This window comes from Gavialis gangeticus, unplaced genomic scaffold (assembly GCF_001723915.1).
Source record: "Gavialis gangeticus isolate Ggan-Ray unplaced genomic scaffold, GavGan_comp1, whole genome shotgun sequence".
In the NCBI taxonomy this organism is placed as follows: Eukaryota; Metazoa; Chordata; order Crocodylia; family Gavialidae; genus Gavialis; species Gavialis gangeticus.
Genome location: NW_017728992.1, coordinates 91,258,160 through 91,270,659, shown reverse-complemented (window position 1 = coordinate 91,270,659; position 12,500 = coordinate 91,258,160). Strand labels below are relative to the sequence as shown.

At 37.3% G+C, this 12,500-nt stretch overlaps 1 protein-coding gene across 12 annotated transcripts in view; it reads left to right on the top strand.

Annotated features, from left to right (window-relative positions):
• The window catches only part of MTCL1 (microtubule crosslinking factor 1), a 196,618-nt gene that overhangs the window by 118,901 nt on the left and 65,217 nt on the right, over positions 1–12,500 (top strand). For 7 of the 12 annotated variants that reach the window (XM_019525493.1, XM_019525484.1, XM_019525467.1 and 4 more), the window contains 2 exons: positions 6,486–6,608; positions 9,827–10,057. In XM_019525493.1, coding sequence (XP_019381038.1) covers positions 6,486–6,608; positions 9,827–10,057 — 354 coding nt within the window. The remainder of the gene's footprint in view (positions 1–6,485; positions 6,609–9,826; positions 10,058–12,500) is intronic. The other 5 variants (XM_019525500.1, XM_019525531.1, XM_019525544.1 and 2 more) reach the window with 2 other exon arrangements.

Sequence of the window (12,500 nt, the reverse complement as noted above, 5' to 3'; positions counted from 1 at the left end):
TAATTTTGGCACAAACTGTTTACACTATACCAAAATGAGATGTTGCCTGCAGGAAGCTGTCTCAAAAGATGAGCAGATGGAAAAAATATTGATGGAAAACTTAGCCAGACATAGATAAGCAGGTAACTATAACTGAAGTTACAAAAATGTCCAGTTGTGGTCTAGCTGTGTCAGGGAGATGATTGTGGATGGGGCATATGGAAGTATCAATATGAGAGGGGATAAATGGAAAAAAAATAGTCAAAAACCTATTAAAGCTTTATGGCACATTATGTTGCATTTCATTGAATGCCAGTCTGTTGGGAAAATCACTTGTCAAAATCTATGAAAATCAGTAAGAAAAAAGCCAAGTGAAGCATAAGATTTCCCCAGCTCTTTTTTTTAACGTTTGATGTTGCTTTTCTTTTTTTTTTAATGTATTTTATTTATTTCTTTAAGTCTATGCTGCAAAACCTGAAAGGTACAAGTCATGTGGTGTTTTTGTGCCAGGAAAGTAAAAGGAAAGAATAGATTTCTAATAGAAAAAAAAGTTCTTTCTGTTACTGCAGAAATTTCAGTGAAAAGCGATAAATAAACTCCCTAAAACAGCAGTAGCCATATATAAGCTTGTAACTGCTTTTGAGGTTTTTTGGAGTGAAAATTTTCACACAGGTCTAATGGGTATAATGGTTTCATTTTCTTAATGTGTGTAGCCTTTCAGAGAGAAGGACATGTTACAATTATACAAATAATTCCACAGTAAGCAAGCACGTCTTCTCTAAGTCCAGTTTTTTTAAAGGAAATGTTCCCAGGAAGAACAGAACAGCCTCCATTCACCCATTTCTCTTGTATAGACTATTTTTTAAATGAGCATTGTAGGAGTCTAATTGTTTGATTAAATACAATAGAGGCAGACTGCCTCATGCTTGAAACCACCCCTATAGCCTAACTGTAAACATCTGCCTTTGTTTGGTCTTTGCACCACAGTTGTTAATGCAACAGTATTATTAGAATGTATTTGCATATTAAAGACTTGGGTTAGAGTCACAGTCCAAGGGAAATTATATACTGAAATTTCTTTAAGAAGAGGACTTTGTTTTCTTGATGAAAACAAGTCATTGAACTGGTTTGATAGAAGAGAGGAGGCCAGCATGTATTAAGGTGAATATTCAATACATTATTCATGGTTTCTGCAAGGCTCTTTTATGGTGGGTGGGAGAACTGGTTCTCTTAAGTCCACAGTGGAATGTGAATGAGTAAACAAAATTGCCATAAGTGGAAACAGACAGGAGGGATTAGAGAAGGTAGCAAATACTATTAAGAAGCAAAAGCATGACACAGATCATAACATTGCTATGGCAACCAACAAAGATCAGTAAAAAGTTGGAAGTAATATTTTGTCTGATATAGCTGACCTCTTTTTCTGTTAATGCAATATCTATAAATAGACCACAGAATGTACTTCACCCCCAAATTATTTTATTCTTTTTGATTGATTACAGATTTGTGCAAGAATTTGATATTAAATGTTTTACACTCAAGCAGGGTTCTCTAGATCGGGTTGCTCAAATAAGACACCTGGTGTGATTTCTTTTCTGCAAATGATCAAGTAAACAATCACTTACATTTTCAGTTGGGATTGTGTTTTTGCTCACCTGCATAATTTTTGCATACTTTGTACATACTTTCTGTGGCACACTTGTTTAGAAAATATACATTTGTTTGCAGAAAATACATGTAAAAGTGTACCCAAATCAAAGCCATCATTTAAAAAAAATGGGAGGTTAATTTTTATAAGAAATCTTTTCCTTAGGATGGTAGTCATAAATAGGAAACAGACAGATCTTCACACTTAGCTTTTAAAATGGGCTGATGAGAATCACTGAATCTAGTTCTGTTATTTCCTTTGTTCATAGTAAATATAAATACCTATGCTAAATGTATGTATGGGTTTGATTTTTAAACCAAGTTGTAGTTATTTCAAATTAATTCTGTCACTTCCTCTTCTACCTTCTACTTTGCCTCTGCATGGGAATTTTCTTCACAGTTAAATTTGGGCACATGAGGATATAATTTTGAGTGTTTGCTTGAAATGTCCTCCTTTTGTTGCTTCCATTTTACTTTTTGTAATTCTGCTTGAGGACTTTAGTATGTCTTTTGCAGCATGCTGTATTTTTCTCAGCATTGCATTTTTTGCACTGTTAGAATTGCATCTTCCCCAAAAGCAAAGAATGGGGGTTTCATGCATTGTGTATTCTTTGTAGCAAAAAAGCCACAAAATGGAAAAACACATCCTCCAGTATTTCTTATTCTTGCAGTTTGAATCCATGCAAGAGAAATGACAAAATGGCATGTAGAATACTGACAGTGTTCCTTCCCACTAAGATTAGGAATAGTAAGAAAAATGTATGCTGAGGAAAAGTGTTCTTTCTTGCTATGTAAGATTCCACTAAAGGTTGACAACATAATGGCCTGAAAGACCCATTATGATGTAAATGTTGATATCTGAAGTTTAAATGAACTCAATAGGACTTTGTATACATATACTGGACCAGATTTTTCAAAGGTTTGCAGCTGTTTCATACATCAGGGCTTCTTTGTGCAAACAAATGCGTAAATAGATAATTGCACAATTACCTAATTTTCGTTGGTAAAGGATGTATGTGCACCAAATTTCTTTGAGGGTGCAACTTAGCAACCTTTAGCAATTTATCCTTATGTATACCAAATGTTAAAAAAAAAAGAAACATATAATGCATCAGAAATTCTAGTCAGATACAGCAAATTCTATACTTGTTGTGGTCAGATTTCAAATGTAAACTGACCATTTAGAATGTATTTTTTATGGTGTCAACATATGAAAGGGACACAATACATGTAATGAACTAGTACAACATGTTTATCTTTTGCCTTCCTCAGAGGAACAGAGCATTGGAAACCCAGCTCTTCCACCTGCCCACTCAATCCTTATTTTTCATGCTTTTGAATGGAGAAATGGCTAAACACAAGTATTCTATCAAATTTGATATGCACAGTCCTTGCATGGAGGCTGGCCAAGCTTCAGTCATGGGAATCAGACTGACTGCATTAAAAAGCCTTTGCAAGTAGATTCAGCAATAGAAAAAACTACCAGATGTTTTAACTTTAGTTATACTGGTATTAATTTACGGTTCAACAACAGCTGGTTGAGGTGGCAGGTATCTGAGTGGTTTATCATCATGCACTTATTTATATAAGATTCTTGGTCTTGCTGGGTGTGGTGATCCTGTAAAGCAAATCATTGCAGACCTATAGGCTGTATGAGAAGAAAAATAACCTGTACCAACAAAAGGCAATCTTAGTGGGGGCAGAGGGGTCTTAGCACAAAAGGTAATATTTTGGCAAAATCCTGATTGTGTTGATAATATTTCTTTAAGTGTCCTGTTGACATCAGGAAATCAGCATGGATTAGCTTGTTCTTCAGTGAAAACAAGTGAGAGGGAGTATTTACTGATTCAGTGGAGGTCTCCAAAGGTGACAAGAACAGAAGCAGAACTTGGAAAATTCATTTTGGGTTCACTAAAATTTTTAATCATTCTCAAGGTTTAAATATAGTGTGTTGTTTTGTAGTACTGTGGTGAAGTAGAATTAGATTGTAGTTCATGTGTTGTATTTTATGCGTTTAGTGAGAGTGTGTCCTTTCATGTAATGTTAGAACGTTGTTTGGTGTAGATGCCTTACCTCGGACACCATGGTAAATAGAGCATGCCTGGTGGTTTCTGTCCCTCGTGTAGTCAATACATAAATATAACAAAGGAACAGAGAATGGAATTTACCAGGAAATCAAATGTGTTATTCTCTCAGTATTGCAGCAGTGCTGCATCCAAACACAAATCCTTAGCATTTTTCTGTTGCATCTTCAGCTAACACATATCATATTTAGATCTAGGGCCTGATATATAAGGATAATGAGCGCAATTGCACAGATTTGGTTATATATGCTTAAATCGCTTGCACTTATGGACATGGTTAGAAATGATAAAAGTCTACATAGTCTTCATTAAAAGTCCAGCCATTGGTCTTGACTCTACAAGGTCCTTAGCCGCCCCCAAATCCACTGAAGTTATTTGGAATTCTTTGCACTTAAGGAAGGAAGTCCAAGAGTTTATGACATATGTAAAGACATGAAGAAACTTCTAGTTTGGATAGAAGGGAAAACTGAGGTAGGGGCTGGCTCTGTGTAGGACAAAAAAGTAAACCTTTTTTGAGTGCTTGTATCTGAGTACTCTATCAATTCTGACAGCTCATTCAATCTCTCACCAGTAATTCCAGCAATTTTAAAGGTTCCTAGAAACCTGGCTGTACTCAGGCATAATCAGGCTTCTGTCTGATTGAAAAACTTCATAAGACATTTCTTGTCCTAATTGTTCAGGTATAATCTATTTTTATGTACATATTGCTATAAGTGAAGAATTAAGCATCTAGTCTTTAGCAAATTACTAAGTACCATTTCATCCCTATATAAAATGAAATAATGTGCAGCAAAAACAGAAAGACGTATCAAATTATCTGTGATAATTCCCCAACTTTCTAAGAATTTTTGTTGTTATGTTTCAGCTTCCATTTTTCATAAATCCTGAGATGAACAATCTTTTTCTAACTTCCCAAATGTGAATTACTCTAGAGGATGATATTAAAATAATTGATTTCTTATGTATTTTGAAATAACTTCTTACTTATTTTAGATAAATCCTGCACTTCGCATTAAACTACATGGAATCTTTCAAAATTATCATTATCAGCACTAAAAAGTTGTCACTGGAATACTTATTTTCATAAAATACGTTTCATGTCACTCTAGATAATCACAACTTTCTGAAACAGGTGACATACTTTTCTGCAACTGCATGCTAATTAACCATATATATTTATTCGTACATATCATATTCTAAGCACAACCTAATCAAAATGAGAGAGAAAATAATAAAAGTCATTAAGGAAAGACTTCTCTTGCTACATGAGAGAGCTAAAATGACATACCCCTGCCAAATCAAGACAGCCTTCAAAGGGTTCTGAAGGTCTTTTGTAACAATATCAAGATTTACCAAAAAAAAAAGGCCAATCTTTGTATGCAGGAAATCATTATTTTCCTAACTGACTGCAAGAGGAATTGGCCTTAAAAGCTTAAAAAATTTATAAATATATTATAATTCATAAGAAAAAATAGACTTCATAGATAATGAGTTAGCTCACCAATGATCAGTTTAAATGCATGTACTGTAGGACTACAGAGCTCACTCTTCAGGTGCAGAACTGATGCATACGCAAGTCAACTGTACTTCCTAATGTTAGTTAAAGAAGGAATGTATCAGTCCCGAATAATGTTTATATTATAGCTTTAAGTGTCTGAAGTACTAAAAAGTGAGAATGCGTACGTTCAGGCCTCCAGTGGTCCTTTTAGAAAAGTACCGCTCTGTTCAGACAATTCAGAGTAAAAATGGCAGTGTGAGTTTCCTTTTTGCGTAACGTTGTTTTCCACATCTGGAAATAACTGTCTCTTTCAACCGATAATGTTCAGCTTGACTGTCCTATCCATACCTGTAAACAGCCAGAGCCTAAATATTCAAAAGATACAAAATGAGAGACACAGAAATGCTGATGCAGGAAACGAATTGCTATGAGATTAATGTGTTGTGTTGTTTTGTTTTGATTCTTGGTGTCAATACATCTGTGACATTTGTTTATTGAATCCTTGTTTTTTAATTAAATAATTCTCAGAAATAACATTTGTGGAACACCAAATTCATAGGGATATAGGTGGCTTTAAGATTAAATTGAATATTATTCTGGAAAAGGAGAGATATAGTCAGACCCCAGTGACAGTGTAAGATTGACCTAAGAATCATATCTGAGTGCACGATACACAAAGTTATTGAGACACAGTAAATAAAGAGTTGCATGGTGTAATTTTAGCTACTTTATAATATAGAGTAAAAATTAGAAGTAAAAATGTGACTTGTGCAAAAGCTGTCCTGCACCAAAAGAGAAGGACCATTTTGATGCGAAACAAATTTATTGTCTTAACGAATGACATCCCATCATGTGAATTGTCAAAAACTTTTACAAACAAATAAAATCAGGTTCGGTGTGGTTGATGGTTTTTGCTGTGATGTTAAAAGTGCACACCTTAAACTGTAAGAACATACTACCAGATAATATAGGCAGACCATGAAGAGGGCCTGATTCTGCAGCCCTTAGTTCCAGTTACTTCAGTGGAAGTAATAAGGGCTGGAGGATCACATCTGAAAGAAATTTAACATCTAACATTAAGATCCTACTTTTATTTTTTTTACTAGGTAATAACATAGGAAATCCTCCTACATATTTAGGGCATTGCTACATCTTAGCATGCTACGCTTTGCTTATAACTGTATAATTGTGCATTGTGCGGATGTCTGTCCAACAGATTTTTTTACACTATTAAGACGCACTTTCCACTAAACCTATCCCTTTGTCCTACTGATCAGCTCAGGGATTCCCATGTTTTACCTGTACAGAATGTATCGATACAGGAGCTTCAGGCTCAGCTTGAGCAGGAGACAAGACTTCACCAAGAGGAGCAAGAAAAGTTTACAGAGAGGATCATTCAGGTAAATACAAAACCCATCCAGTGGGAGACGTGCTTGACCACAGCCTGCAAAATACAATTTTGTTTGGCAAAAAAAAAGAAAAGAAAAGGGAAGTGTATCTACATGTTACTGTTCACTCCCAAAGGCTTGATTTTTTTTATTTAAAAAAGATCTAAGAAAATGAAGAATCTGGAAGTTAGTTGAATGTAAACTGACATGTTTGAGCTTTCTGCAGCTTGATTCCCATACACATTAGCCAAAAAAAAATATTCCCAAGAAGTTTACATTCATTACCTTAAAAAGAATGGCTTATTGTAAAATGGCAGGGCTGAGATGGATGGTCCATCATACTGTACAAACACATTTCTTTCTCCAAAGAGTTTACAATCTTAATAGGCAAGTCAGACAAAGGATGTGAAAAGAAAAAGGCACAGAAAGGTGTCATGCCACAGAGAGATTGCCTTTCAGTTCTTTCATGTTTCAGTTCTCCATGTGGCATTGGAAGAACATGTGCTTGAACTCCAGAAACCCAGCTCAACCCTGTAGACCTGATTCTGAACGCACTAATCAGACACATCACTATAGTCAGTAAGTTACAACCATGCAAGTGAGACCGTAATTGGGGCCTCCTTGCATTTCTCAGTGCCTCACGCCCACTACTTTTGTTGCTTAGTGCTTGTAACGTGACTTTTGTTACCAGACAGTTGTTTTGTGATCTGTAGCTAACAAATCTGTAGCTTTACAGCTTGTAAAGAATAATTTTTACAACTATTCAGTTGGTCTAATAAAAGATATAACATTTACCCAAATAACTTTTTCTGACTGTAGCCAACAAGGAATTCTTTACAGAATTTCTTGGCTCAATTCTTGGCTCGATATTGAACTAACATTTTCAGACTGTACTTAATGAACAAATTCAACAGCCGCAGAGGAGTAAAATGCACCTCCCTGTGCCAGATAATCTTACTACGTCTGAGTGGTCATGCCCATGGTCTCTCTCAAGTGTTCTAATGGGGCAACTTTAAATTTTATGCAAGCTCCCTAGAAGCTCTGCTGATGGAAGTCTCTGTAGGGAATGACTAAACTGATTCACTTCCTAGCAAAATTGGATACGTATCCGTTTCAGAAGCTGTGCCTGTGACTTAAAACTATTTTTTCTGTCTGCGGTTGTAGCTACTATTCGTTGTCCCAGCCTAGACCCCTGTGGAGTTTCTTCTATGAGGGCCCTTTGCCAGAGTTTATGGAATACTAAACTGTGATGAATTAGCCCATTATTTCTTATAAATATTAATAAAAACTAAACAAACAAAAGCCACTCAGACTTAAATCCAGAAGTCTGTTTTGAAAAAAAAAATAAAATAAAGCATCTTCTGGATTCTTCACTTTTCCAAATTATGCCCATCCTGTTTACATTATGCCTTTATTTATCATCCTCCAGGATTTCTTGTGGAAATGATTCACAGATCTTGGATGCATTTAACATATCTTCATTTCAATTTAGTGGAACAAGGTTATGTTAACCCCAGTTATATTCATTTATACCAGCACAAATAACATTCATAATAATTTAAATATACTATTTTTTGGCAGCATGACATGATGGTGATCTAAATTCTGTCCTCAATATGCAATCCCATTAACGCAATTAAAATCTGAACATGCATTTTTAGGTTATTCTGTTTTTTTATTTACACTACTTTTAAGATTAATTACAAACATTTTAATTGTGTATGTTTTTGTAAAACGTTCTGATTCAATCAGGAATTCATTTACATGGTTTTTATGGTTATTTAAAGCATTTGCTGATGAACTGATTTCACTCTAACATCCTTCTAGCAAATAAGGTGGAGCGTTGGGTATACATTTTAGAGAGCTCCTTTTGAAGCTTTACGTGTTGCATTTTTGCATTGTTGAAGCCAGATATTTTCATACATGATAGGGTTGGGGTTCCTTACTTTAGATGAGTGTTTATCATGGAATGGTAGGCCACTTGTAGGGTTCTAAGCTTTCAGAGGAAATTAGATGCATGTCTCTGGTACTGTTAATAGAAATTGTTTTTCCACTTAGTCTCCTGAAAATGAACCTTCCAGGTGTTTTCCATAGGTAGGAAGATGTTGTCCATTACAGGGCATACTCTGTATTTTTTTTTCAAGACTCACAATAGTTTATTATGGATTTCATTAATTTCATGTACTAGATTAGTAACTAACAAATAAACTACTATTTAACATAATCTAGAAGGAAATTAAACAACATGACATTAGACGGTTAAATTACATTTCTGTATTCCTTTTCCAAACGCCTTCCCCTCATTAGTAGTAATTAGTACTCACTAAAATAGAAATATATCAATATTGGCATTGCTGAAAGGTAAATTTATGTAAGTACTATTACTACCAGGTCATCCCATTATCTGGTTTTCACATGTACAGACAGAAGTTGCATTTGAAGAATGACTTGTCTAGTAGATTTACCTCAAAAAACTGATTAATGTTTAATTTTCAAATTGCAAGCCTTTTCTGGAATTTGTAAAGTTAGAACTCAGTCAAGGAATGTTGAGGCTCAGTAGGCTAGTGCATTGAGCTATAGTGTGCTGTGCATCTCTGCTCTAGTTGGATGTGAACCTGTCGGAATTTATTATGAACTGACTGGCTCACAGAAGTTTTCCAAGTATGAATTCTCAGAGCTAGTGTAAGAAATCTGTAACTTGTTTCTGAGATGCTGGACATGAATGACAATGGATCTCTGTCTCCTGAGAGTGATGGGAATATATAATCTTAAAGAGTGATGGCACGTAAAGAGGAGAGAAGCTAGAATTCCAGCTTGTCTGAAGGATTATTATATACTTGTTTTATAGATATGGTTGAAAATCCAATTAATAAATTAGCTTTGTATGCAACCATTGTGGGCTAAGGGCCATGCAGGGGACATATTGAAAGGATGCAATGAAAAGAGGAATGAGAAGTATGAAGGGCATAAAAATGTTCATGTAGTAGAATTCTTATGTCTTTAAAGTAAACAAACTGCACGTTTCTTTACTAGGTTATTTGTGTGCAGTTGATTACATTGGTTCTATAAGCCATTGTATTTTTATTCTTTGAAAGTTAAACCTCTTGCCAAGTGAATAGCTAATATTGCTTAAAATTAGAAGCATCAGTTTGTCTGTCGCAACTGAAAACAAATCAGTGGGTCCTTAAGGACAATACCTTATTGATATTTTATCTCTTACTGCATTAAAGCTGGAAGAGGAACATCTGCAGACTATACGGAGGAAAGACTTGGAGGTGCAGAGCTTGACTTTGCAGAACAAACTGGAAGAGAAGACCTGGAGCCAGGAAAAAAATCTGATGCAGCAAGAACTCAGGCACTTCAAACAAAGCACTTTTCTGCTGTATGTTAAATTGAAGTGGCTGCTGAAACACTGGCGGCAAGGCAAGCGGATGGAGGATGAAGGGGAGGACATATTTGAGGTAACTGGCCCATTTCATTCAGTGGAGTCATCAAGCCCCAAGGATGAATGGGGCTGCAGTGTTGTCATGAGCTCAGTAAATAGTCGGCTATCCCTGAATTTAGTGCAGACCTCAACTATAGAGTGGCAACAACATCTCCATCATTATTTGTGAGCTTACACGAAACTAAAATGGAATTGGAAACTCAAGTTTATAGGTCTTTTAAAAAGAGTCTTGCAATGAAGCGTAATCCATGGGACATCACTATACTACTGCTCAATCATACCCTCCAAACTAGCTATATTAGCTCAAGCAAGCCAAGGCCTAGCATGCATCTCACAACAGAAATGAAAACCAAATACATTTCTTAATAATTGGACTCTGAATTATATCCGAAAAGATGAATATATCTGTGGGCTGATATACAGCTTGTTTTTCAGAAAACTCTCAGGTATACAGATGAAAAAATACTTGGTTTTCAAGCTGGCAGTCAAGTCGCACATCATAACATGAGAATTCAGCAGTGGTTCATTCTTGTACATTCCTTTCCTTCATAGGCACACACATCACCATCAACAATGGTCATGTAATAATTGGGTAGGTTTTTTTCTCATGCAGCATGTAAAAAATAACTTAGGTCAAGATTTTCAAAACTAACTAGTGATTTTGAATGCCCAACGAGACACATTTTTAAAGGGCTGAATTTTCAGAACATGAGCTTTGAGAAAGGGTCCTTTATGGAGTGTCAAGGGCTAAGTACAGACAGTCAAAATGGCTAAGGCTGAATCGATTCAGTCGTCTCAGATTAGTCTAAACTGCATAGATTGAATCAGCAAGCAAGTGAACAGTCCTTCACTTTTGATTCCAAAAATGCAGCCACATGCCTGCAGTGGTGCAGGCCAAAAGCCAGGGGGCACTAGAGCATACCTCCCTGCTTGGCTGGAGCAGACAGCATGGGCCAAGGCTAGCCCACCCACTTTGTGAGGGGGGTGTTTGCAGGGGAGGTACAAAGCATCCTGGGATGCAGGGAACTGTGAGTTAACTTGAATCTGGAGAGGATCTGGAACACACGTTGAATAAACTGATTAAAACTAAATCAGTTAAATCTGATGCTACATCCATCCAGGTTTATCCTAAGTTAGTTTCGGACATTTTGAATGTGGTTTATGTGCACTGAACTTTTGGGCTAGGATCAAACATTAGATTAGACATTAGGAAGAACTTCTATACAGTAAGGGTTACCAGAATCTAGACTGGGCTTCCAAGGGTGATGGTGCTGTCTCCCCTACCTTGGAGGTCTTTAAGAGGAGACTGGACAAGCACCTGGCTGGGGGCGTCTGACCACAGCGCTCTTTCCTGCCCAGGGCAGTGGATCGGATTCAATCTACTGAGTTCCCTTCTGACCATAAAAATCTATGAAATCTATGAGACATTACATATAAACCAACTTACGTGATCAGAAACTGGTTTAATCCTGTAACTGAACAGAAGTTCAGTGCACATAAACCAGTTTAAAAATGGCCGAAACTAGTTTGAGATGAACCTGGTTGAATGTTGTATCAGACTTAACTGATTTGGCTCAAACCAGTTTATGCAATGACTTTCTCAGAGCCCTTGGTGGTTTAAGTTAAATCAGAGTCCCCCAGCATCCTGGCATGCTCTCTGGGCTGGGCGGGGCTCTCTGCTCCACAGCAGGGCTGGCCCCTTCCCTCTGCTCTCTGGCTGGAGCTTGGCACAGGCTTGCAGGCACAGCAGGGTCTGCTGGCTTCCCCATGCTCCCCTCTTCCCTCCCCCTCCACTCACCACTCACTGCTTAAACAAAGATCCCTTCCTCCTCTCTGCCGCAGCAGGGACCATAGCCAGCATTTGGTATGCTAGCTAATGCTGAGAGGTGTCTGTGTGTCTCTCTGTCTCCAGTATCACTAGGATAGGCTGACAGAACAGTGACCGCTTAGGGCTTTGAAGCTAATCAATAGGTCAGCCAGTAAGCTGTTTAAGAAGTTTGAAGTAATGTGGAGAGAGGATATTGTTTTACTAATCAGGTGATAAGGACTGTTATCAGCCCCAGCCCTGCCCCTGCCCCTTCTGCTGGTTTGCTCACCTGTCAGTTTGCTGCGTACGGTATGACAAAGCAGGGAGGGAGATTGAAAAGCTTCATATAGTTTCATAGTTTCTAGGGTCAGAAGGGACCTGAGCAGATCATTGAGTCTAACCCCCTGCCATGGCAGGATAGAGTACTGGTGTCAAACAACCCCAGCAAGGTGTACATCTAGCCTCCTCTTAAAGACCCCCAGGGTAGGAGCCAACACCATTTCTCTTGGAAGTTGGTTCCAGATCCTAGCCGCCCTGACCGTGAAGTAGTGCCTCCTGATATCTAGCCTTAATCTCCGTCTGCCAGCTTGTGACCGTTATTCCTGGTCACTCCTGGTAGTGCACGGGGGAACAGGGACTTCCCCAGTGCCTC